General features: G+C 47.0%; 1 protein-coding gene across 2 annotated transcripts; it reads left to right on the top strand.

The window, feature by feature from the left end:
- Nucleotides 1-912: 912 nt before the first annotated feature.
- LOC115504251 (zinc finger protein 709-like) lies at nucleotides 913-15,594 on the top strand. Of its 2 annotated transcripts, XM_030301102.1 has the most exons (6): nucleotides 913-997; nucleotides 10,218-10,343; nucleotides 10,940-11,066; nucleotides 11,492-11,552; nucleotides 12,591-14,170; nucleotides 14,983-15,594. In XM_030301102.1, exons 2-5 carry the CDS (start codon nucleotides 10,341-10,343, stop codon nucleotides 14,155-14,157), a joined length of 1,758 nt encoding a protein of 585 aa, XP_030156962.1. In that variant the 5' UTR covers nucleotides 913-997; nucleotides 10,218-10,340; the 3' UTR covers nucleotides 14,158-14,170; nucleotides 14,983-15,594. The 2 variants fall into 2 exon arrangements, with proteins under 2 accessions (XP_030156962.1, XP_030156955.1); XM_030301095.1 differs by having other exon boundaries at nucleotides 12,591-15,594.
- The last annotated feature ends 7,350 nt before the right edge of the window (nucleotides 15,595-22,944 follow it).

Here is a 22,944-nt window from a genome sequence, read left to right as displayed (position 1 = left end):
GGCTAGGTCTCTGAGTGAGCCTGGGCATTGGTCCTTTAAGAGCAGAGTCTCGGTTTCCTGTAGCCCTCCAGCTTGCCTGGAGGTAAGCCCCACTGCCTTTCACAGCTCCCGGAGTTAAGCCCGGCTGATTTTCTTTCTTTCTTTAATGTTTACTTACTTTCGAGACAGAGAGAGACAGAGCATGAACGGGGGAGGGTCAGAGAGAGAGAGGGAGACACAGAATCTGAAGCAGGCTATACGTTCTACACTGTCAGCTTAGCTTAGACGCGGGGCTGGAACTCACCAGCATGGAGGTCATGACCTGAGCCCAAGTCAGCTGCTGTTTAACCGACTGGGCCACCCAGGCACCCCAACCAATTCTTTCTAAACAGCCAGTTGTTAACAATTTTTTTCTGCCACCCCCGAGAATGAAAACTCACACTGCCCCATTACAGAAGAAACAAACTTACAAATTGTTCTTTTTCGACCTTAATAACTTCTTAAAGTCTTTGATCATCCAACATACTGAGAAAAGAATGTACAAAATGTTTTGTGGTAGGATTTGCTAGAAAGACCAACATGGAACCGGACTCCTGCTTACGAATGGTGAGGTCACTTGCGTGTGCGCTTGTGAGGAAGGGTCACGGTTTCGTGAGTGGCCTGGCGGCCTCGCGCTTCCCAGCGATGGCCTTGGAGACAACAGGCGGCAGCCCCCTGCCCAAGCAAGGTCGGCTCAAAGACTTGACCTCCCGCCCGCTGTCGCTCAGGCGGGAGGGGGCGGGGCCGTGCGAGCCGTCCAATCAGGGGAGCCGCCGGAGCCGTACGTGCGGGCGACGCGCCGTGGACGCCGTGGACGGCGAGGGCTGTGTGCGGTGGCTGCTGTGCGTCCGAGCCTCGCACCCGCTGGAGCCGTCCTTAAGGGCTTCGGGAGGTTCCGCCGCGTCCTGGGTCGCCGCGACCTGCGCTGGCCGCGGCAGCCGGATGGTGGGCGACCCGGCACCCCGGAAACCGAGCGATGGTGAGTGTGCGGGGCCGGGAGTCGGGAACCGGGGGCGGCGGGACCTGGGCTCGCGGCCGTGACCCCCGGAGTGTGCGGACCCGAGTCCGCTGCCGGCGCGGCACGCAGCGCGGGGCCGGGCGGCAGCCGGGACCCGGGCGTCCTGTCCCGTCGCTGTGCCCGGCCGCGCCTCCCGTAGACTGGGCGATGACCACCGGAGGGTCATCGGGGGACGGTCACGCCTCGGTCTCTGGGGTCCGTGCGCGGGAGGAGCTGTGGTCTGTGGGGTCCCCAGTCCCTCTCTCCCGGGAGGGAGGGGGGTACCCGTTTTCCCCTCACTTTTCCAGATGTCCGGGGAGTGGGGTCTCAAAGCCACGACCCTGTGCCCCCAGGCTAGCTCTTCGTAAGACTGGAAATAAATGCCTCAATTTCCAGATCCTTCCCTGCGTTCCGAAACGCCATCTTCCCTCTCCAGTTCACAGCATCATTATTAACTGTTTGTTCTCCGTGATGCATTGCAAATTACGCAGTATTTTATCGTTTAACCACAGAGCCGCGAATGGCTCTTTTTAAAGATTGGGGGGGGGGGGTATTTTACACGAGAAGAAAGCGAAGCATAACCACGGAGCTATGTTTTATGAAATCCTGCGCCTCCCCGCTCAGGATCTCTCCTGGGCACAGACATCCTGGGGGGAAGCCCTCTGAGTGGAAGTTCTCTAAAACTTTGCTGGGTGATCTGCCCGCACACCCCCTCCTTGCATTTGTCACTTTGAAAAGATTTTTTCACGTGAGACTTAGTTCCGGCTTGGAAGACACTCCAAAAGTATTTCCAAAAAGGTGAATTTCAGGAAAAAAAAAATATTACTTTCCATTCGTTAAAATCTGTTCCCTTTTTCTACCAAGTGGCTATAGTAATATTCCGAGGTGTGTTCCTTCTTGCAGGTGATTTCAAGTGGCTTATCAGGGCGTAGACTTGTAACATTTCCAAGCCTTCCAGTCCAGTTGCATACAAATCTGTTTCTTTTCTTGGGAGTGATCACATCTTCATCTTCTGATAGTAGAAATCTGCTGGTTTACTTGTTGAACTGGTAAAATTCCTGAAATTTTTCTTTCCTCCTTAACGTACAAAACACTGGGTGGTTTCACCGGATTCAGGAATTACTGGATTTCTGTCATTTAAATTTGTCATGGGGGGGGACGGGGGGGGGGGGGGTGGCTCAGGCGGTTGAGCCTCCAACTTTCCACTCAGGTCGTGATTCGCGATTGGCGGGTTCGAGCCCCGCATCGGGCTCTGTGCGGACAGCTCAGTTTCTGGAGCCTGCTTCGGATTCTCTGTCTCCCTCTCTCTCTGGCCCTCTCCTGCTCCCGCTTTCTCTCTTTCTCTCAAAAATAAACGCTAAAAAAATTTTTTTTTGTTTTTTTAATTATTCATGGTGGTCCAAAGCATGACTGGGGAGCAGAGGCCCACGGCCAATGACTCCAAGCTACGGGCAGCTCAAAGCTGACCAAGGGAGTCTCCTTAGGTCTAGATATTTCGGGTTCGGGTTTTGCATCCATGATACGGATGCCCTGAGAGTATAATATATGTATTGAGAAACTCTGTGAAGGTCCAGAGTTCTGTCTCCGGGACAAAATGTTGATGAACTTGGGACTTTAAACTGAATCTGCTTGAGTTTGGAGGGGGGGTTCTGCTAAGCTTCCGGGAGAGGGGCGGGTGTGCAGGGCTGTCGGAGTTCACGTCCGTGGCCGCTCAGGTGTCCCTACCCTCCCTCCCTGGGGACTGACCCGCTGTGGGGCTGCTGTCTCAACGGGGCATGTGTGGACGCCGGCCTGGACGTGTTTAACTTTCTGAACGTGGGTTTTCCTGAGCTCTGGGTTAGCAGGCTGCTTACCTGAGCGGATGTGAGTGTTTGCATTTCTTTCCTTAGCATTCTTCTCTCCGTTGACTATTTCAGCCCTTCCACTATGGCTTCCCTTCGCAGTTTACAGTTTTATTTCTGTCCGAGTGGGCAAGATGTTTTTCTTTCTTGGGCTTTGAAAATGTAAGGTGATTGAGAAATACGCATGAGGCAAGAAAATCTTGAAACCAGTTTTTAATTCATTTCAGGCAACAGACTCTCAAGTGGTAAGATGGGTACATTTGTGTCCTCAGGCACAGTTTTCATTTTTATTTTCTGTAAAGATTTTATTTTGAGGGCGCCTGGGTGGCTCAGTTGAGCGTCCGACGGTTTGATTTTGGCTCAGGCCGTGATCCCAGGGTTGGGGGATCAAGCCCCGTGTAGGGCTCTGCACTGAGCTTTGGAGCCTGCTTGGGATTCTCTGTCTCTCCCTCTGCCCCTCCCCCCACCTTGTGCATTCTAAAATTAAAGCAAACAAACAAACAAAAAAAGATTTTATTTTTAAGTAATCTCTACACCCAACACGGGACTCGAATTTACAACCCTGAGATCAAGAGTCAGATGCTCCACTGACTGAACCAGCCAGGTGCCCCTTATTTTTAATTTTAATTTAATTTAATTTAATTTAATTTAATTTAATTTAAGTAGGCTTCATGCTCAGTGCGGAGCCCAAAGTGGACCCCGAACTCAAGACCTTGAGATCAAGAGTCGGGTGCTTAACCAACTGAGCCACCCAGGCACCCTCATGTTTTCATTTTTATTTTTAATTTATATTGAGAGAGCAAACGTGAGGGGGGGCGGTAAGAGAGGGAGAGTGAGAATCCCAGGCGGGCTCCTCGCTGCCAGTGCAGAGCCCAAATGCGGGCCTGATCTCCCAAACCGTAAGATCATAATCTGAGCCAAAATCAAGAGTCAGACAGTTAACCCACTGAGCCGTCCAGGCGTTCCCCATTTTTCATTTTTAGATCAGTGTTTGCATGTGCATGTCCCCAGAGAACTTTGACATTTAAAAGTCTATATTAAGGCAGATGAATTTCTATTTTAATTGAGGTGAGAAAAACTACCTAATCTTATGTAAATCTTAAAATTTTTTTTTAACGTGTATTTGTTTTTGAGAAAGAGAGCGAGACAGAGTGCGAGCCAAGAAGGGGCAGAGAGAGGGGGAGACACAAAACTGGAAGCAGGCTCCAGGCTCCGAGCTTTCAGCACAGGGCCTGACGCGGGGCTCGAACTCACGAGCAGTGAGATCACGACCTAAGCTGAAGTCAGGTGCTTAACCGACTGAGCCATCCACGCGCCCCTCATCTTGTGAAAATCTTTTAAAAAATTTTTAGTTTTCAGGGATTAAATGCAACCCCCTAATGCAGTGCAACATGCATAACTCATTCCTGACAGTATCCCCGGTGTGAAACATAGTGGAGGGACAAACTCTGATATCCCTTTCCCTTTTAGTTAGAGATATGAAATTTTCCACTTTTTATGGGTTGCGGTTTTATATCCATTAGTGGTTAAAGAGTTAAATCTTGGGGTGCCTGGGTGGCACGGTCCGTTAAGCGTCGGACTCTTGATCTTGGCTCAGGTCCGGATCTCACGGTTTGTGAGTTTGAGCCCCACATCGGGCTCTGCGCTGATGGTGTGGAGCCTGCTTGGGATCCTGTCTCTCCTTCTCTCTGCCCCTCCCCAGCTTGTGCATTCACTCTTGCTCGGTTGCTCGCTTGCTCTCTCAGAATAAATAAACCTTAAAAAAAAAAAAGAAATCTTAAAATGATTTCCTATGTAGAAAAGTTTAAATTAATTTAAAATTAAAGTAGCAAAAGTTGGGGTGCCTGGGTGGCTGGGTCGATTAAGCGTCCGACTTCGGCTCAGGTCACGATCTCGCGGTATGTGAGTTCGAGCCCCGTGTGGGGCTCTGTGCTGACAGCTCGGAGCCTGGAGCCTGTTTCAGATTCTGTGTCTCCCTCTCTCTCTGCCCCTCCCCTGTTCATGCTCTGTCTCTCTCTGTCTCAAAAATAAATGGGGCGCCTGGGTGGCGCAGTCGGTTAAGCATCCGACTTCAGCCAGGTCACGATCTCGCGGTCCGTGAGTTCGAGCCCCGCGTGGGGCTCTGGGCTGATGGCTCAGAGCCTGGAGCCTGTTTCCGATTCTGTGTCTCCCTCTCTCTCTGCCCCTCCCCCTTTCATGCTCTGTCTCTCTCTGTCCCAAAAATAAATAAACTTTAAAAAAATAAATAAATAAAATAAAGTAGCAAAAGTTAAAAACACTACTATGTAATGAAATATAGTGTATAAAAGTTTATTTTATATTAATTGCATGCTAAGGATAAAAATTCAATAAACTAGTAGACTTCAGAAAAAAATTAGGTTTATTTATTTTGAGACGGAGGCAGAGAGAGAAAAAAATTAGGTTTATTTATTTTGAGACGGAGGCAGAGAGAGAAAAAAATTAGGTTTATTTATTTTGAGACGGAGGCAGAGAGAGAGGGAGAAAGCGTGAGTGGGGGAGGGGCTGAGAGAGAGAGAGAGAGAGAGAGAGAGAGAGCACAGAGCCTGACATGGGGCTCAATCTCATGAACTGTGAGATCATGACCTGAGCCAAAACCAAGAGTGAGACTCAACCAACTGAGCTACCCAGGTGCCCCCAGAAAAAAAAAATTTCAGATAAAATGATGAGAGTTCAGGGTTTGTTTGTTTGTTTGTTTGTTTGTTTTTCAACGTTTATTTATTTTTGGGACAGAGAGAGACAGAGCATGAACGGGGAGGGGCAGAGAGAGAGGGAGACACAGAATCGGAAACAGGCTCCAGGCTCCGAGCCATCAGCCCAGAGCCCGACGCGGGGCTCGAACTCACGGACCGCGAGATCGTGACCTGGCTGAAGTCGGACGCTTAACCGACTGCGCCACCCAGGCGCCCCTGTTTGTTTTTTTTTTTTAGAGCATTTTATGTTTACAGAAAAATTGATCACAAAGTGCAGAGTTCCCACTTGACCCTTCTACATCCACAGTCTGCACTATTTTTAACGTCTCCGATTATTGTGATCTATTTGTTACAATTGATAGACCAATAGTGAGAAACTGAAGTCCGTTCTTTATATGAACATAGATATTTTGTGTTATACAGTTAATGGGTATACAATTAATTAATGGGTTATACAGTTATACAATTTAATTATACAATTAAAGGTATGATGACCTGTGTCCATCATTTTCTGTATCATAGAGAATAGTCTTCCTTTTCTAAAAATATCCACCTATTTCTTTATTCAGCTTTCCCTCCAACACACCAATCTTTCACAAATACCTTTTTTTTTTTTTTTAGTGTTTTGTTATTTTTGAGAGAGCGAGCGAGGGAGAGACCGAATCCGAAGCAGCTCCAGGCTCTGAGCTGTCAGCACAGAGCCTGACGCGGGGCTCGAACTCACAGACTGTGAGATCATGACCTGAGCTGAAGTCGAACGCTTAACTGGCGCCCCTCCCCTTTTCTTTAAATAATTTTTTTAATGTTTATTTTTGAGAGAGAGAGAGAATGTGCAAGCGGGGGAGGGGCAGGGAGAGGGGGATAGAGGATCTGAAGCAGCTCCAGGCTCCAAACTGTCAGCACAGAGCCTGATGCGGGGCTCGAACTCACGGACTGGGAGATCGTGACCTGAGCCGAAGTCGGGCACCCGACCGAGCCACCCAAGCACCCCCTAGATGAATTTCTTGTGACGTTTCTTGCCGAACAGGTGTACTCCTGTCAGATTCCTCCATTTTTATCTCAAGAGTCTTTATGTCTCCCTCGTTTTTGAAGAAGAATTTTGTCTGGGGCGCCTGAGTGGCGCAGTCGGTTAAGCGTCTGACTTCAGCCAGGTCACGATCTCGCGGTCCGTGAGTTCGAGCCCCGCGTCAGGCTCTGGGCTGATGGCCTGGAGCCTGTTTCCGATTCTGTGTCTCCCTCTCTCTCTGCCCCTCCCCCGTTCATACTCTGTCTCTCTCTGTTCCAAAAACAAATAAACGTTGAAAACAAAAAAAAAAAAAAGAAGAAGAAGAATTTTGTCTAACACGGCATTTGTCGGACAGTGGCGTTTTGCTGCCAGCAGTTTGTCACTCCAGTCTCTTGCTTAGATAGTTTTGGAAAGAAGTCCAGTTTAATTCTTAACCCTTTTCCGTGTAACTGATGTTTGTTTTTCCCTCTGGCTTCTTTCACTATTCTCTTTGATTTTTCTCCAGTTTGGATAGGATGCTTGAACGTGCATTTTTGTTGTGGGGTCCCCCCCACCTTGATGTCTTGTGTTCTTTTAGCTTCCTGGGTGTGCAGTTTGCTGTCACGGATGTTAGGAAGATCCGGTGATTCTCGCTTCACTGATTTTCTTCTGTTCCTTTCTGCCTTTCTTTTCCGTCAGTTATTTCCATTGTGTGTGTTTTACACCTGTCGTCCCAAAGTTCTGGGATGTTGTGTTATTTTTTTCTGTTCTTTTTTCTGCCCCAGTGAAACAGATTCTTTTGAGGACAGGCCTTATTAAGAACATTCTGGGAGCACCTGGGTGGCTCAGTCGGTTAAGCCTCCAACCCTTGATTTCGGCTCAGGTCGTGGTCTCGCGGTTCGGGAGTTTGAGCACCACATCGGACTCACTCGCTCTCGAAGTAAATAGATAAACTTAAAAAAAAAATAGAATATCCTGGGCATATTTGAAAATAGCTTCTTTTCTGTCTCCAATTTTGAAGACAGTGGTTTGCCCTGTGTCCTCAGTTCTGTAACGGATTTAAGAAGAGTTGTTCATTTTAAGTTTTTTGCTTTTTACTTGTGAGGGAGTTACTGCTTCTTAGTTCGTCATATATGACCAAAAATGAAAAAAAAGTCTGACTCCAATTTAAAAAAAATTTTTTTAACGTTTATTTATTTTTGAGACAGAGAGAGACAGAGCATGAATGGGGGAGGGTCAGAGAGAGAGGGAGACACAGAATCCGAAACAGGCTCCAGGCTCCGAGCTGTCAGCACAAAGCCCCACACGGGGCTCGAACTCACACACTGCAAGATCATGACCTGAGCCGAAGTCGGACGCTCAACCGACTGAGCCACCCAGGCGCCCCATCACTCCAATTTTTAAAAAATTTTTAAATTTACATCCAAGTTAGTTAGCACATAATGCAATAATGATTTCAGGAGTAGATTCCAGTGATTCATCCTCTATGTATAACACCCAGTGCTCATCGCAACAAGTGTCTTCCTTAATACCCCTTCCCCATTTCATTTAGCCCATCCCCCTACCCACAACCCTTCCAGCAACCCTCTGTTTGTTCTCCATGTTTAAGAGTCTCTTATGTTCTTGTCCCCCTCCCTGTTTTTGTATTATTTTTGCTCCCCTTCCCTTATGTTCATCTGTTCTGTGTCTTAAAGTCCTCATATGTGTGAAGTCATATATTTGTCTTCCTCTAATTTCCTTTAGCATAACACCTTCTAGTTCCATCCACATAGTTGCAAATGGCAAGATTTCATTCTTTTTGATTGCCCAGTAATACTTCATTGTATATATACACACCGCATCTTCTTAATCCATTCGCCTGTTGCTGGACATTTGGGCTCTTTCCATACTTTGGCTGTTGTCGATAGTGCTGCTACTAAACATGGGGGTACATGTACCCCTTCAAAACAGCACAACTGTATCCCTTTGGATAAATACCTGGAAGTGGAATTGCTGGGTCGAGGGTAGTTCTATTTTTAACTTTTTGAGGAACCTCCATGCTGTTTTCCAGAGTGGCCGCACCAGCTTGCATTCCCAGCAGCAGGGCAAAAGAGACCCTCTTTCTCCGCATCTTTGCCAACATCTGTTGTGGCCTGCGTTGTTAACGTTAGCCATTCTCACAGGCATGAGGTGGTATGTCATTGTGCTTTTGATTTGTATTTCCCTGATAGTGATGTTGAACAGTTTTTCATGGGTCTGTTAGCCATCTGGATGTCTTCTTTGGAAAAGTGTCTATTCATGTCGTTTGCCCATTTCTTCACTAGATTAGTTGTTTTTTGGGGGGTGCCGAGTCTGAGAAGTTCTTTATAGATTTTGGATACTCACCCTTTATCTGATATGTCATTTGCAGATATCTTCTCCCATTCCGTCGGTTGCCTTTTAGTTTTGCTGATTGTTTCCTTTGCCGTGCAGATTTTTATTTTGATGAGGTCCCAGTAGTTCATTTTTGCTTTGGTTTCCCTTGCCTCCGAGAGACGTGTTAAGTAAAAAGTTGCTGCGGCCGAGGTCAGAGACGTTTTTGCTTGCTTTCTCCTCGAGGATTTTGATGGCTTCCTGTCTTACATTTAGATCTTTCATCCATTTTGAGTTTATTTTTGTGTCTGGTGTAAGGAAGTGGTCCAGGTTCATTTTTCTGCATTCTGACTCGTTTTTGATGCTTGCTCCCAACTTGGAAGCTCATCCCTCCTTCTTCCTCTTGTGGTCCACATCTGTCCGAGGCAGTAAGAAAGCCTTAGTGCTTCCTGCTTTGGCAATGGCAAGAGATTCAGTCCACAGGAGCCCCTACCCTTGTGTGTGAACTTTTAGTCCCCCCGTAACCTGATTAAAAAAAAAAAAAAAGTCCACGTGCTTTCCTTGCGCCCTCAAGCCGCTTCATCCTGCTTGAGAGGCCTGCCTTCCTCCCCGCAGACGCCAATTATGAAATCGACTCTTTCACACCCTATTGGCAGGATGTACTGCCATCAGCTTAGGGACTCCTCTGCTTGGGTCCGGGCTGTTCCGCCCCCGCGCATCACATTCCGCGCATAAACGAGAGAAGCCGCGGGCGCTGCCTCTCGTGTGGCCAGTCGGGAAACTTCCTCCCGAAGTTGGGACAATGGAGATTTTATGTTCTTTCGGAGGAAAGCACCGCAGAATCCTTTACCTACTTGATAATCATCAGCAGATTCACAGTCAAACCATCGTGGACGCCCATGGACTCCCTCGCGACCTGTAGTTCTTAGCCTGTTCCTCGAGGTCAGCGTGGGCCAGAGTACACGGTTACGGTTTGGCCAGAAAGAGCTCTTCTGACACCTTCTCATCTCAGGATGTGTCCTAAAAATTGAGAGGCAGCCCCGAGGCTCATGTGTATAGGGTCTTCGGGGAGATCTAAATGGTCATGCCTTTTGAGCATGTCCTGTCGTGCTGGGTTATCTAGCCCCTAACTTCTGAGTAACGCACCGGCTCCGGGAAGTGGGTCAGGGAGAGAATGGAAAAACCGAGTGTGATAAATATCACACAAGTTAAAAGTGCTGCTTCTTGATGAGAGTATGTTCATTTATCCAGCTACCTCTGGCTCCTTCTGATGGCCTGGAGTGCCTCAGGCCGATGTGACAAACTGATCCTTGTTACACGTTGGATTTCCACAGGCCTCCTGGACTGTCAGGTTTGGCGATGGGACTAGAAGAAACAGCTTCCGGTTCTTCACTGTGTTTTATTCATTAAAACCCTCCTGCAGATCTGACCCCGTGCATCATGGAGTGCTGAGTTAAATGGTAGGTAATAAGGAAGGAGAGGAGTTTTTCTCAAAAGGAATTGGTGTGCTTAAAATAATACTTGTTTCATGTGTATAGCCTTTCTCTCATTTCTCCAAGGTGCTTCTAGACCCTGCCATTAGAGAACAGTAACATTTAAAGTGATCACAGTAGGGGCACCTGGGTGGCTCAGTCGGTTGAGCGTCCGACTTTGGCTCAGGTCATGATCTCAGGGTCTGTGAGTTCAAGCCCCGCGTCGGGCTCTGTGCCGACAGCTCAGAGCCTGGAGCCTGTTTTGGATTCTGTGTCTCCCTCTCTCTCTGACCCTCCCCCATTCATGCTCTGTCTCTCTCTGTCTCAAAAAAATAAATAAAGGTTAAAAAAAACTAAAAAAAAAAAATAAAGTGATCACAGTAAAAATGCGTAAGTAATTTGCATGTGTTCATGACGTTGTTAAATTCCTGAGGAAGTGTGAACAGAGAATAAGTGTCTCATGAGCAAGACATAAATGTTTGGAGATCGCAGAATCGTACATAACCTTCCTGTAAATTGAGTATAGATCCCCAGTGCTGTCAGACTCCACGCATACTGCTGTAAACATATTTGTGATGTTTTAGGACTCAGTGACCTTTGAGGATGTGGCTGTGAACTTCACCCTGGAAGAGTGGGCTTTACTGGATTCTTCACAGAAGAAACTTTATAGAGATGTGATGCGGGAAACCTTCAGAAACGTGGCCTCAGTAGGTAAAGATGATGATATTTTTTTTTCTTTTTTTTAATGTTTGTTTATTTTTGACAGAGAGAGAGAGAGAGAGAGAGACAGAGCATGAGTGGGGGAGGGGCAGACAGAAAGGGAGACACAGAATTTGAAGTAGGCTCCAGGCTCCGAGCTGTCAGCACAGAGCCCGAAGCGGGGCTTGAACTCACCATGAGATCATGACCTGAGCCGAAGTCGGACGCCCAACCGACTGAGCCACCCAGGCACCCTGATGATATTTTTTCTTACTTAACTTTGGCATTAGAGAACAAGTATTTCTTGCTCATCAATCTTGTTCTGACACGTGGAAAAAGAGTACATTGGTCAGGCTAAGCTCACCATAGATATAAAATCTGGTAATTTTTATATAACTTCTAATAATTTGGATTTTTTTTTTCTGTCTGCATTTTAGAGAAAAAATGGAAGGATCATGACACTGAATACAGGTGCAAAACCCAGGGGAGGAAAACAGGGTGAGTCGCACAATAGACAGCAGTGTCCCACATGAGAATCCTGCTATGTCATGATTTTTTTTTTAATGTTTATTTAGTTTTGAGACAGAGACAGAGTATGAGCGGAGGAGGGGAAGATAGAGAGGGAGACACAGTATCCAAAGCAGATTCCAGGCTCCGAGCTATTAGCACACAGCCCGACGTGGGGCTCGAACTCATGAACCGCGAGATCATGACCTGAGCCAAAGTCATATGCTTAACCTACTGAGCCACTCAGGCGCCCCTGTCATGATTTTTTAAAAACCAAATTATTCAGCTTCAAATTTATCCTTAAATTTGTTTCACTGAAAACATTTACTTAAATGTGACATAGGGGTTCAGTGTTTGCAGAATGGTGCACTTGGAAACAGCATAAAGAAACCCTGTATGTTAATAATCACTGTTTACATAATAGCTGTGGTCAAGTCCTCTTTACAAAGCATTCAGTATATCAACTTCTCAGTCTTTTCAGAAAGGGCAGGAAACCTTCATTTTGCTGTCAATTATAAAAATGTAATTCCGATAGGGACCCCTGGGTGGCTCAGTTGGTTAAGTGTCTGACTTCAGCTCAGGTCATGATCTTAAATTTCGTGAGTTCGAGCCCCACGTCAGGCTCTCTGCTGTCAGCACAGAGCCCACTTCAGAACCCTTGTCCCCCCATCTCCTTACCCCTCCCCTGCTCCCACTCCCACTCAGAAATAAACGTTTTTTAAAAATAATTCCAGGGGCGCCTGGGTGGCGCAGTCGGTTAAGCCTCCAACTTCAGCCAGGTCACGATCTCGCGGTCCGGGAGTTCGAGCCCCGCGTCAGGCTCTGGGCTGACGGCTCAGAGCCTGGAGCCTGTTTCCGATCCTGTGTCTCCCTCTCTCTCTGCCCCTCCCCCGTTCATGCTCTGTTTCTCTCTGTCCCAAAAATAAATAAAAACGTTGAAAAAAAAAATTAAAAAAAAAAAATAATTCCAATACCCTACTGAGTTATTAACAAAGACATCGTTAATAATATGCTTCTCGATTTTTGCAGAAGTCCCACGGTAGGAAAACCTTGTGAAAGCAAAGAGGGTCGTCAGTGGGAAGAAACCATCAGCCAGATTCCAGATGTTAATCTGAACAAGAAAACTCCGTCTGGGGTAAAAGCACCCGAAGGTCGTCAGTGTGGAGAAACCACCGGCCAGACTCCAGATCTTAATCTGAGCACGAAAACTCCTTCTGGAGTAAAACCCTGTGACTGTGGCGTGTGTGGAAAAGTCTTTGTGACTCACTCATCCCTTACTAGGCACGTCAGATCGCACAGTGGACACAGGCCATATGAGTACCATGAGTACAAAGAGAAGCCATATAAGTGCAAGGAATGTGGGAAAGCCTTCAGTTACCGCAAATCTGTTCACAGACACGAAAGGACTCACACTGGAGAGAAACCCTACGGGTGTCAGGAATGTGGGAAGGCTTTCACGTGGCTCACAACTTTTCGAAGACACATGATAACTCACACGGGAGATGGACCTTTTAAGTGTAAGGACTGCGGGAAGGCCTTCAGTTGCTCCACGTCACTGCGGACACATGAAAGGACGCACACTGGAGAGAAACCCTATCAGTGTAAACAGTGTGGGAAATCCCTCAGGTCCCCGCTAGGTTTGCGAATACACGAAAGGAATCACAGCGGGGAGAAGCCCTATGAGTGTCAGCAGTGCGGAAAAGCCCTCAGTTGCCCCAGCTCCTTTCGAAGACACGAAAGGACTCACGCCGCCGAGAAACAGTACGCATGTAAGCAGTGTGAGAAAACCTTCACTTCTCCTCTGGGTTTGCGAATACATGAAAGAATTCACACCGGGGAGAAACCGTATGAATGTAAGGAATGCGGGAAAGCCTTCGTCTCTCTGTCAAGCATTCGAACGCACATGATCACGCACACCGGCGACGGGCCTTACAAATGCAAGGAATGCGGGAAGGCCTTCATTTGCCCCAGTTCCTTTCGCTCCCACGAAAGGACACACACCGGAGAGAAGCCCTATGAGTGTAAACAGTGTGGGAAAACCTTCAGTTGGCCCAGTTCCTTTCGAATCCACGAGAGGACTCACACAGGGGAGAAACCCTACGCATGTAAGGAGTGCGGGAAAACCTTCATTTATCGCACCACCTTTCAGGGACACGTGAGAAAGCACACTGGAGAGAAACCCTATAAGTGTAAAGAGTGTGGGAAAGCCTTCATTTCTCCCTCGGGCGTTCGAACGCACATGATCATGCACACGGGAGATGGACCTTATAAGTGTAAGGAGTGTGGGAAAGCCTTCAATTTCCCCAGTTCCTTTCGCATCCATGAAAGGACTCACACGGGAGAGAAGCCCTACGAGTGTAAACAGTGTGGAAGAGCCTTCAGTTGTTACACGTCCTTCCGGACACATGAAAAAACTCACACTGGAGAGAAACCCTACGAGTGTAAGGAATGCGGGAAAGCCTTCATTTATCGCACTACCTTTCGAGGACACGTGAGAATGCACACGGGAGAGAAACCCTACAAATGTAAAGAATGCGGGAAAGCCTTCAGTCGTCCCAATTCCTTCCGAAGGCATGAAAGATCTCACACCGAGTAGAAACCTCCTGAAGGTAAGCCGTGCGGGGAGAAACGTTTGCTCTTCATCCTTACGTGTGAAAACCCCCGCTGGAAAGAAACACGATAAATCTAAGAAGGCCTGACACAAATCAGTCCGTGTATAGTGTTCCAGAAAACTGCAACATGAAAGAATCATTATAAAAGCTATAAATATATTGTCTTGATCAGCGCCTCATTCTTACGGCGGATCTCTGGACTCGGGGTATTTACTGCTTGCTTCCAGCGATGAACACTGAGGTGAGAGAATTCTGCAAATACTCTTTAAGCAATAGATGATTGTTTTCTCCATAACTCGGTAACACTTACCTCTTTCCATTCTTGAGCTCGTTTGATCCAAGGGTGAAGTGAAGTGGTTTCTAAACAGGGTTAATTGTTATACGATGTTTCAATTGAATCATGGATCAATGACACTGAGGCATTTGTTGGGATTTTCCTGCTGGCCACCTGTGTCAGCCGCCAGATATCCCTTACCCATCATGCATTCCATCATTCTTACGAGAAAACCAATTCTTGTTTTGGCCAAAAGAGCCTTATCCCGTTTTCCCTGTTAGTAAAAAGACGGCATAAGTTTGTAAACATGCAGAGTTTATCTTGTAGCCCGATGTCTGTTCCCTTTGTCATTCCTTCTGGCTGGAATCTGAATAATCCACTTTGCATTAAGACAGACCTATCACTGGATAATAAAATGCAGAATTGGGAGATGGCTCTCTCCCGTTCTGTTTTGTCACCTGGGGAATGAGACATTTTCTACAATCGGTGTCCTCTGTGATTCCATGTCAGAATTCACCTGTCGCCTCACTTGTAGGAGATCTGGAAGGTGGTACAGGAGGCGTCAGGTTTCAGAGCCACCACACAGAGAGACGGACGGATGCGCAGGAGCTTTGAGGCTACCCGCTTGCAGCCTGTGTTCCCGATTCCCTGCCCTGCCAATCAAGAGTGCCCTCAGAGCCAGTTCACTGCTTGACTTCCATCTTCCCAGAGGTATAGGTTTCCACAGATACCTCCCCACGCTCCACATAAAAGGTCCGTCACAGTCTAGGGGACTGTGGGGATGTGCCCACCGGGCAACTAATTTGAACTTTCGTGGTTGGGAGTATTCTCTGATGCTCAGACTCTCCTCTCCTCTCCTCTCCAGATTATAGTCATACAAGCTCTTATTTGCACAGTGAACACCTTGTCCTAATACCACGAGTGACCGTGTATTCCTGACTCCACTACGGTGACGCAGTCCATAGAACCAAGGTGACGCTGCTCCTGCACCTGCCCTGACCCTGCCCTTCCCTGGAGGACTGGCGCCTTCCTCCCGTCAGGCAGGTTATGGAGGAGGGTTCCCTTTGCGCGCAGCTGTGCATAATTCCTCGGTACGGTTTCGAGTATGTTCGAGCGTATGTGATTAAAAGCAGTGCATCTGTCGAAATGTTGTTTCTGAAAACATTTTATTAACTGTTTTAATACAGTCTGTATGCTAACAGAATAGAACAGCCCCTGCGGGCAGTACACAGTCTTCCTGGACACGGAGGCTCTCGCAGGCCCTGAGCTGACGGTCCCACGCAGCCAGGCTTTCATTTTGCCTTGGGGCCCGAGTCCAGGCCTGCTTTCCCACAGAGACCTCCTCGTTGAAAAGATCTCGGTACCTATGGGACAGGAAGAAACGGGCCTTCTCGCATATCCCACCTCCGGGAGAAGGTGTGTTCCCCTGTGCTCCAAATGATGTAATCGTTCTCGAGGAGGCCACCCCTTTTCTAGACTCACTGGCCATTTGGGGAGGCCCCTGGGACCACGTGAATGACCGGGAGAGTTTGTGTACTTGATGGACCCTGTGCTGCCATCACACCTGATGAAGGAAGTCAACTGCAGAAATACTTTGTCCCCAGATCAGAGAGGCTGTCCCTGATCAAAGACTGCGCAGATGGATTCCAGGCGGTCACGCTAGCGCTACAGGACGCGCTGGCCAGGAGTGCGACTCACCTGCCCATTTTTATACATCCTTTGACCGTCGCCAGTGACCTTCTGTCTGGTCCCACTACCAGAAACCACTCCTTATCCAAGGTTGCCCCCTTTGGGATAAAGAACGCTAGGAATATCCTGAATCACAACGATGCAAGTACAAGTCAGGGTCCCTGCTAACTCCGTACATACATAAACTTCAAACTACAGAGGCTTTTTCGATACTCAGGGCAATAAATTAACTCCAGTTTCTGAGACTCCTGCTAACATCTCAGACATACTAATATTAAACTTGGCCCTGTGTGCCCATGAAATATGAAACCACGGAGACCCCCCCCCCCCACTCTACCCTAAAGCTCTAGGCAGAAGGCACAGGACTTCCTCTGACATGGCTAAAACAGTGACCGACTGGAGCACCTATTGTGAAAAAAATCACACCACTGGTAATATAAACAGTGGACGTAATTCCCAGGCCAAGGAGGGGGTTATAGCCAGTGGAAAATAGACTGTATGCGGCCCCTTATCTCCTACGCAGGGCTGCTTCCTATGACCAGACCGTGTTAGGTACTGAGACATGACTCACTCACCCTAACACACATGCCACTGATGACACCAAAACGCAAGGACTCATTCACTCCAGACACTGATGTGATCAACTCCTTTCTCAAAAAAAAGGGGAGGAAGGAAAAAACCCCGGACCACCGGACCCTTGCAAAAGGCACTCATTGGGGCTTGCCTATTTATTTATTTGCCCATCCCCCTGCCCACCTCCCCTCCAGCCATCAGGTGTGGGGCTTGCCTCCTATAAGCTCAGGCCACAGCCCTCACGGAAGCCAGAAAGGCTCATTTAGACAAACCTTGATGTCTTCTAAATGGGTCTTCCTGCTGCTCAAGGCCTTAGACTCCACCCTCGGTTTTGGGGCCCATGATCTCGTTTTTGTCATCATGTTTGTCGGCACCTTGTGACTAGAGGCCTTTCTGTACATGACCTTCATGTGAAAATGGTCATTTTCACGGGCCTGTGCAGTTACAATAGTACCCACTCTCACATCCCACCCCTGGACCTTCCTCCTAGCATCACCCGCACTCTGTACCCCGCGTGTCAACATTTTGGGCTCCCTTTTCCACAATGACCTCAGGGCCACCGCAACACAGACGGGATGTCTTTGTACCAACTGCACTCGTGCAGTCATTGTCAGGGAAGTCACTGTCCATGTCTGGGGCACGTATGGTGTCATTCAACAGACTCTCATCACGGGTCCCAATGAAAAAGTGTCCAAACGCTCTAAGCACCTACCGCGGACAGCTAATGCTTTAGAGGCTTCGGGTGGAGGAAAACTGGTAGCTGTGGCAGCCGACTACTTGGCTTTGGGCGGTTTACTGCCCAGGCAGGGAGAGTTCTGTTCCCTTGAAGGGGCTGCTTGCTGCATGTGGGTACACAACACCGGCAAAGTGCCACCAATAACAACAAAGGAGACAACAGATGATGATAACCAACAACACTACTAAAATAACCAGAGCTCCAGAAGCCTATTGATATACCCGAATCTCTCCCAAAACCTTGGGATGACTAGATTCCAATGCTTTTTCAAAGATCCCTCATCTTTTTTTTTCTGTTATTTTTTAAAATGTTTATTTTGGGGAGACAGACTGGAAGCAGGGGAGGGGCAGAGAGAGAGGGAGACACGGACTCTGAAGCAGGCTCCAGGCTCTGAGCTGTCAGCACAGAGCCCGACGTGGGGCTCAAACCCACAAAGCCCAGGATCATGACCTGGGCCGAAGCTGGATGCTTAACCGACTGAGCCGCCTAGGCGCTTTTTTTTTTTAATGTTTTGAGAGGGAGAGAGCGCAAGCAGGGGAGGGGGAGAGGGAGAGAGAGAGAGCGAGAGCTGTCAGCACAGAGCCCAGAGCAGGGCTTGATCTCATGAACCAGGAGATCATGACCTGAGCCAGAACCAAGAGTCGGACGCCTAACCGACTGAGCCACCCAGGTGCCCCAAGGTTTCCTCATCTTGGTAAGAACATGTTGCTTGTGTTTGTCACATGGCTTTTAAAATTCATGTTCAAATTCAACTTTGCGTAAATGTGATGGGGCACAATTCAGTGAACAGCCACCAGGGAGTGAACTTTACTAAAGACACTATGTTTTTGATGTCTGACTACTGGCTTTAGGTGCCCCCTCACCCTGCCTAGCCCACAATAGGCAACGAAACTAAGACGGTTCACATATGCCCCTTTTCTCTCTGGGCCCATGGTAGGAGGGTCAAGCCTTGAAAACCCACAGCCCCAACTCCTTGACACATTAAAGGCTCTACCTGCTTTTCCCCCTTTACTCCAGCCACCTGAACCCACTTACACTTGCCCTGCTTTCCCAAGTGCCTGACTGATAAACTGGAAGCAGAAACCACTTCAGCCGCTAACCTGTAGGAACACAAACTCCAAGAGAGGAGTTGCTTGAGTATAGCCTACCTTGAGAACCAAATGGTTTGGGGAACCCGGTCTTGGAGGGCTCCCCACAATTCATAAATTCTTCCTGCAGGAGCCAAACTGGTTTCTCACCGTGAAGATCAGAAAAAAATACCTCAGGGCGCCTGGGTGGCTCACTCGGCTGGGCGTCTGACTTGCACTCAGGTCATGATCTCACGGTTCATGAGTTCAAGCCCCGTGTCAGGCTCTGTGCTGACAGCTCAGAGCCTGGAGCCTGCTTTGGATTCCGTGTGTCTCTATCTCTGCCCTTCTCCCACTTGTGCTGTCTCTCTCTCTCTCAAAAATAAATATTAAAAAAAAAATTTTTTTTTTAAATTGCTTCGTGTTTTGTGCAGGAAACAGGAAGAAATGTTTTGATACGTACACAATGCAGTCTGTTTTCTGTAACTTAAACCGCCCTTCAAAGAAAACGAATTTGGGGGCGCCTGGGTGGCGCAGTCGGTTAAGCGTCCGACTTCAGCCAGGTCACGATCTCGCGGTCCGTGAGTTCGAGCCCCGCGTCGGGCTCTGGGCTGATGGCTCAGAGCCTGGAGCCTGTTTCCGATTCTGTGTCTCCCTCTCTCTCTGCCCCTCCCCCGTTCATGCTCTGTCTCTCTCTGTCCCAAAAATAAATAAACGTTGGAAAAAAAAAATTAAAAAAAATAAAATAAAATAAAATAAAAAAAAGAAAACGAATTTGCCAACACATTATCTGATTGGGGCAAGAACAACCAGACAACTCGAGCCCGCTGCACCTTTCCTCTTTGACTAACGGGGAGGAAATTTTCATAGTCCAGGGATTCTGTGCCATCAAAACATCACAGGCTTCATCATCATAACAGAACACAACATTTTCCCTCCCAAATACCTTACCATCGCATCAGCAGGGCCCCAGTGTGATTAACACAGAAAGCTGCAAGACACGGACTCTACTTAAGATTGAGTTGCTGGGATACCCAAACCCCCTGGGGAGAAAAATACAAGGACACCGGAAGGTACTGTAGCCCCGGATACCTACAGTTAACAGTGAACATTCAACATAGTCTAGCTCCTATTCAACAACACATAAAACCTCCCATTAAAGGCCAATTTTCCCCAAATCTTATTAACTGATACATCATGTCTGGCTTTCAAGCAAAAATTGGAAGGCATCCTGAAAGGGAAGAGACAACACATTCTGAAGAGAGAAAACAGTCATCAATACAAGACTCCGGTACAGGAGAGACTCTGAATGACCGGGCTATGAATTTTAAAAAAACTGTTAGTTTCACACAAAGCCAACTTCAGAACAAGGAAGATTATCTGGGAGAAAGAAGGGCATTACATACTAGGGAATCTGCCGATTCTCCAGGAAGACCCAATAAACCTTAATATGCCATATGCCAAACAACATTGTCAAAGTAACTGATGCAAAATACACAGAACTGCACAGTAAGATAGACGAATCCACAACTATAACCTCACTGTCAGTAATTGGCAGATCCAGCGGGCAGAAAATTGGTAAATACATTGTTGAAGAGAGAAGGACCATCAATCAACTGGTCTTATGTGATATTGATAGATGATTTCATCCAACAGCAGCAGGATAGACATTCATCTCAAACTAACAATGGAACAAGTACCAGCTACATTCTGGGCCCTAAAACACACCTGTAAAAAAATTAAGACCAGAAGCCCTACAAAGGATGCTGTCAGAACACGACAGATTTAAACTAGAAATCAGAAAGCAGAAAAGATAGCTGGAAAACCACCAAATGTTGAAGACTGAGCCACACGCTTCTTTTTAATATTTTTTAAACGTTTATTTATTACTGACAAACAGAGCATGAACAAGGGAGGGGCAGAGAGAAGGAGAGACACAGAGTCTGAAGCAGGTCTCAGGCCCTGAGCTGTCAGTACAGAGCCCGACACGGGGCTTGAACTCCTAAAATGCGAGATCATGGCCTGAGCCAAAGTTGGACGCTCAACCGACCGAGCCACCCAGGCACCCCTGAGCCACACACTTCTTAAGAGAAAATTTTAAATATTTCATCTGGGGCACCTGGCTAGCTCAGTCGGAAGAGAATGTGACTTTGATCTCAGGGTCATTTGAGCCCCGTGTTGGGTGCAGAAATTAAAAAAAAAACTTTAAAAAATTGCAGCTGATGGAAAATGGAAATCTATCCCACACTTACATGTGGGATGCAGTTAATAGCAGTGCTTGGGGGAGAAACTGATAGCACTTGAATGCACACATTAGAAAAGAAAATAATCCTCAACTTTTGGGAACTAGAGAAAGAGGAGTCAGAAAAAATAAAACCCAAACCAGTGTAATTAAAAACAGGAAATCAGTAGAAAAAAATCAGTAAAACAGATTTTTTTTAAGGGTTTTGTTTTGTTTAGAGAGAGCGAGAGCACAAGCAAAGGGGGGTCAGAGACAGAGGGGGAGACAGAATCTGAAGCAGGATCCAGGCTGCCCAGAGCCTGACGCAGGGCTTGAACCCACAAACCATGAAATCATGACCTGAGCCAAAGTCGGATGCTTAACCACCTGAGCCACCCAGGCACCTCATCAAAGATGTTTATTTGAAAAAAAAAAAATCAATGAAATTGATAAAGCTCTAAGCAGGATAGTCAATAAAAAAAGAGAAAACAAACTGTTAATATCATAAATGAAGGAGAGGCCATCACAGCTCATTTCATGAGAATTAAAAGGATGACAAAGGAACATTATGAATAACTCCATGCCCACAAATCTGGTAACCTAAATCAATTGGACCAAGTTCTTGAAAAACACATTTGACCCAAACCACACACACACACACACACACACACACACGACCTGTAGCTATTAAAGTAATTGAACCAATAACTACTTTCCAAAAAAAGAAAGCACCACACCCAGGTGAATTCACTGGTGAATCCTAATAAACACTTAAGGAAGAATTATCTCAATTGTCTTCATTCTTTTCCACAAACTAGAAACAGAGGGAACACTCCCTAAGTTAGAGAGGCCACAATTACTTTAATACCAAAACCAGATAAAGACATTTTAAGAAAGGAGAAATTCAGATTAACATTCTCATGAACATAAATGCAAAAATAATAATATATTAGCAAATTGTGGCTTAGTCAGTTGAGCGTCCAACTCTTGATTTGGGGCCATCCCAGGGTCATGGGGTTGAGCACCATGTAGGGCTCCACACTGAACATGAAGCCTGCTTAAGGCTGTCTCTCCTCCCTCCATCTCTCTCTCTCTCCCTCTCCACCGTCCCCCTAGTGCATGTTTGCTCTAAAATAAAATAATTTATGGGGCGCCTGGGTGGCGCAGTCGGTTAAGCGTCCGACTTCAGCCAGGTCACGATCTCGCGGTCCGTGAGTTCGAGCCCCGCGTCGGGCTCTGGGCCGATGGCTCAGAGCCTGGAGCCTGGTTCCGATTCTGTGTCTCCCTCTCTCTCTGCCCCTCCCCCGTTCATGTTCTGTCTCTCTCTGTCCCAAAAATAAATAAACGTTGAAAAAAAAAATTAAAAAAATAAATAAATAAAATAAAAATAATTTAGGGTGCCTGGGTGGCTTAATTGGTTGCGTGACTTCGGCTCAGGTCATGATCTCACAATTTGTGGGTTCAAGCTCTGCATCAGGCTCTGTGCTGACAGTTGGGAACCTGGAGCTTGCTTCGGATTCTGTCTCTGTCTCTGTCTCTGTCTCTCTCTGCTCCTCCCCTGCTCACGCTGTCTCTCAAAAATGAATAAATGTTAAGAAATTATTTCAAAAAAATAAAAAAATAATATATTAGCAAGTTGAATCTAACAATGTATAAAAAGAACCATACACCATGACCAAATGCAGTTTATTCCAGGTATGCAAGGGTAGATCAACATATGAAAATCAAAGTAATTCACACCAACAGGCTAAAGAAGAAAAAAAGCATAGGATCATATCAACAGATGCAGAAAAAGCATTTGACAAATCCAACCCTCCACTGCTGATTAAAAAAAAAAACAAACTACTGGGGCACCTGGGTGGCTCAGTTGGTTGAGTGTCCCAACTCTTGATTTCAGCTCAGGTCATGATCCTAGGGTTGTGGGATCAAGCCCCACATCTGGCTCTGTTCTGAGCATGGAGTCTGCTTAGGATTTCCTCTCTCTCTCTCTTTCTCTCGCCCTCTCTGTCCCTCTCCCCAACTCACGCTCTCTCTCTCTCAAAATAAACATTTAAAAAATTTTAAAAACTACTGACATTCTAGAAATAGAACGGAAATTCCTCAACTTGATAATGAACATCACACTGAATATCATGGACAAGAAGAGGAAGCCTACCCCTTCTCCCTTCCCCTCGGCATAGTTTCCTCCATTTTTAACATTTTGCGTTAGTG

The sequence above is a fragment of the Lynx canadensis genome, chromosome A2, assembly GCF_007474595.2.
Source record: "Lynx canadensis isolate LIC74 chromosome A2, mLynCan4.pri.v2, whole genome shotgun sequence".
Taxonomy (NCBI): Eukaryota; Metazoa; Chordata; class Mammalia; order Carnivora; family Felidae; genus Lynx; species Lynx canadensis.
This window is presented reverse-complemented; position numbering and strand designations above follow the sequence as displayed.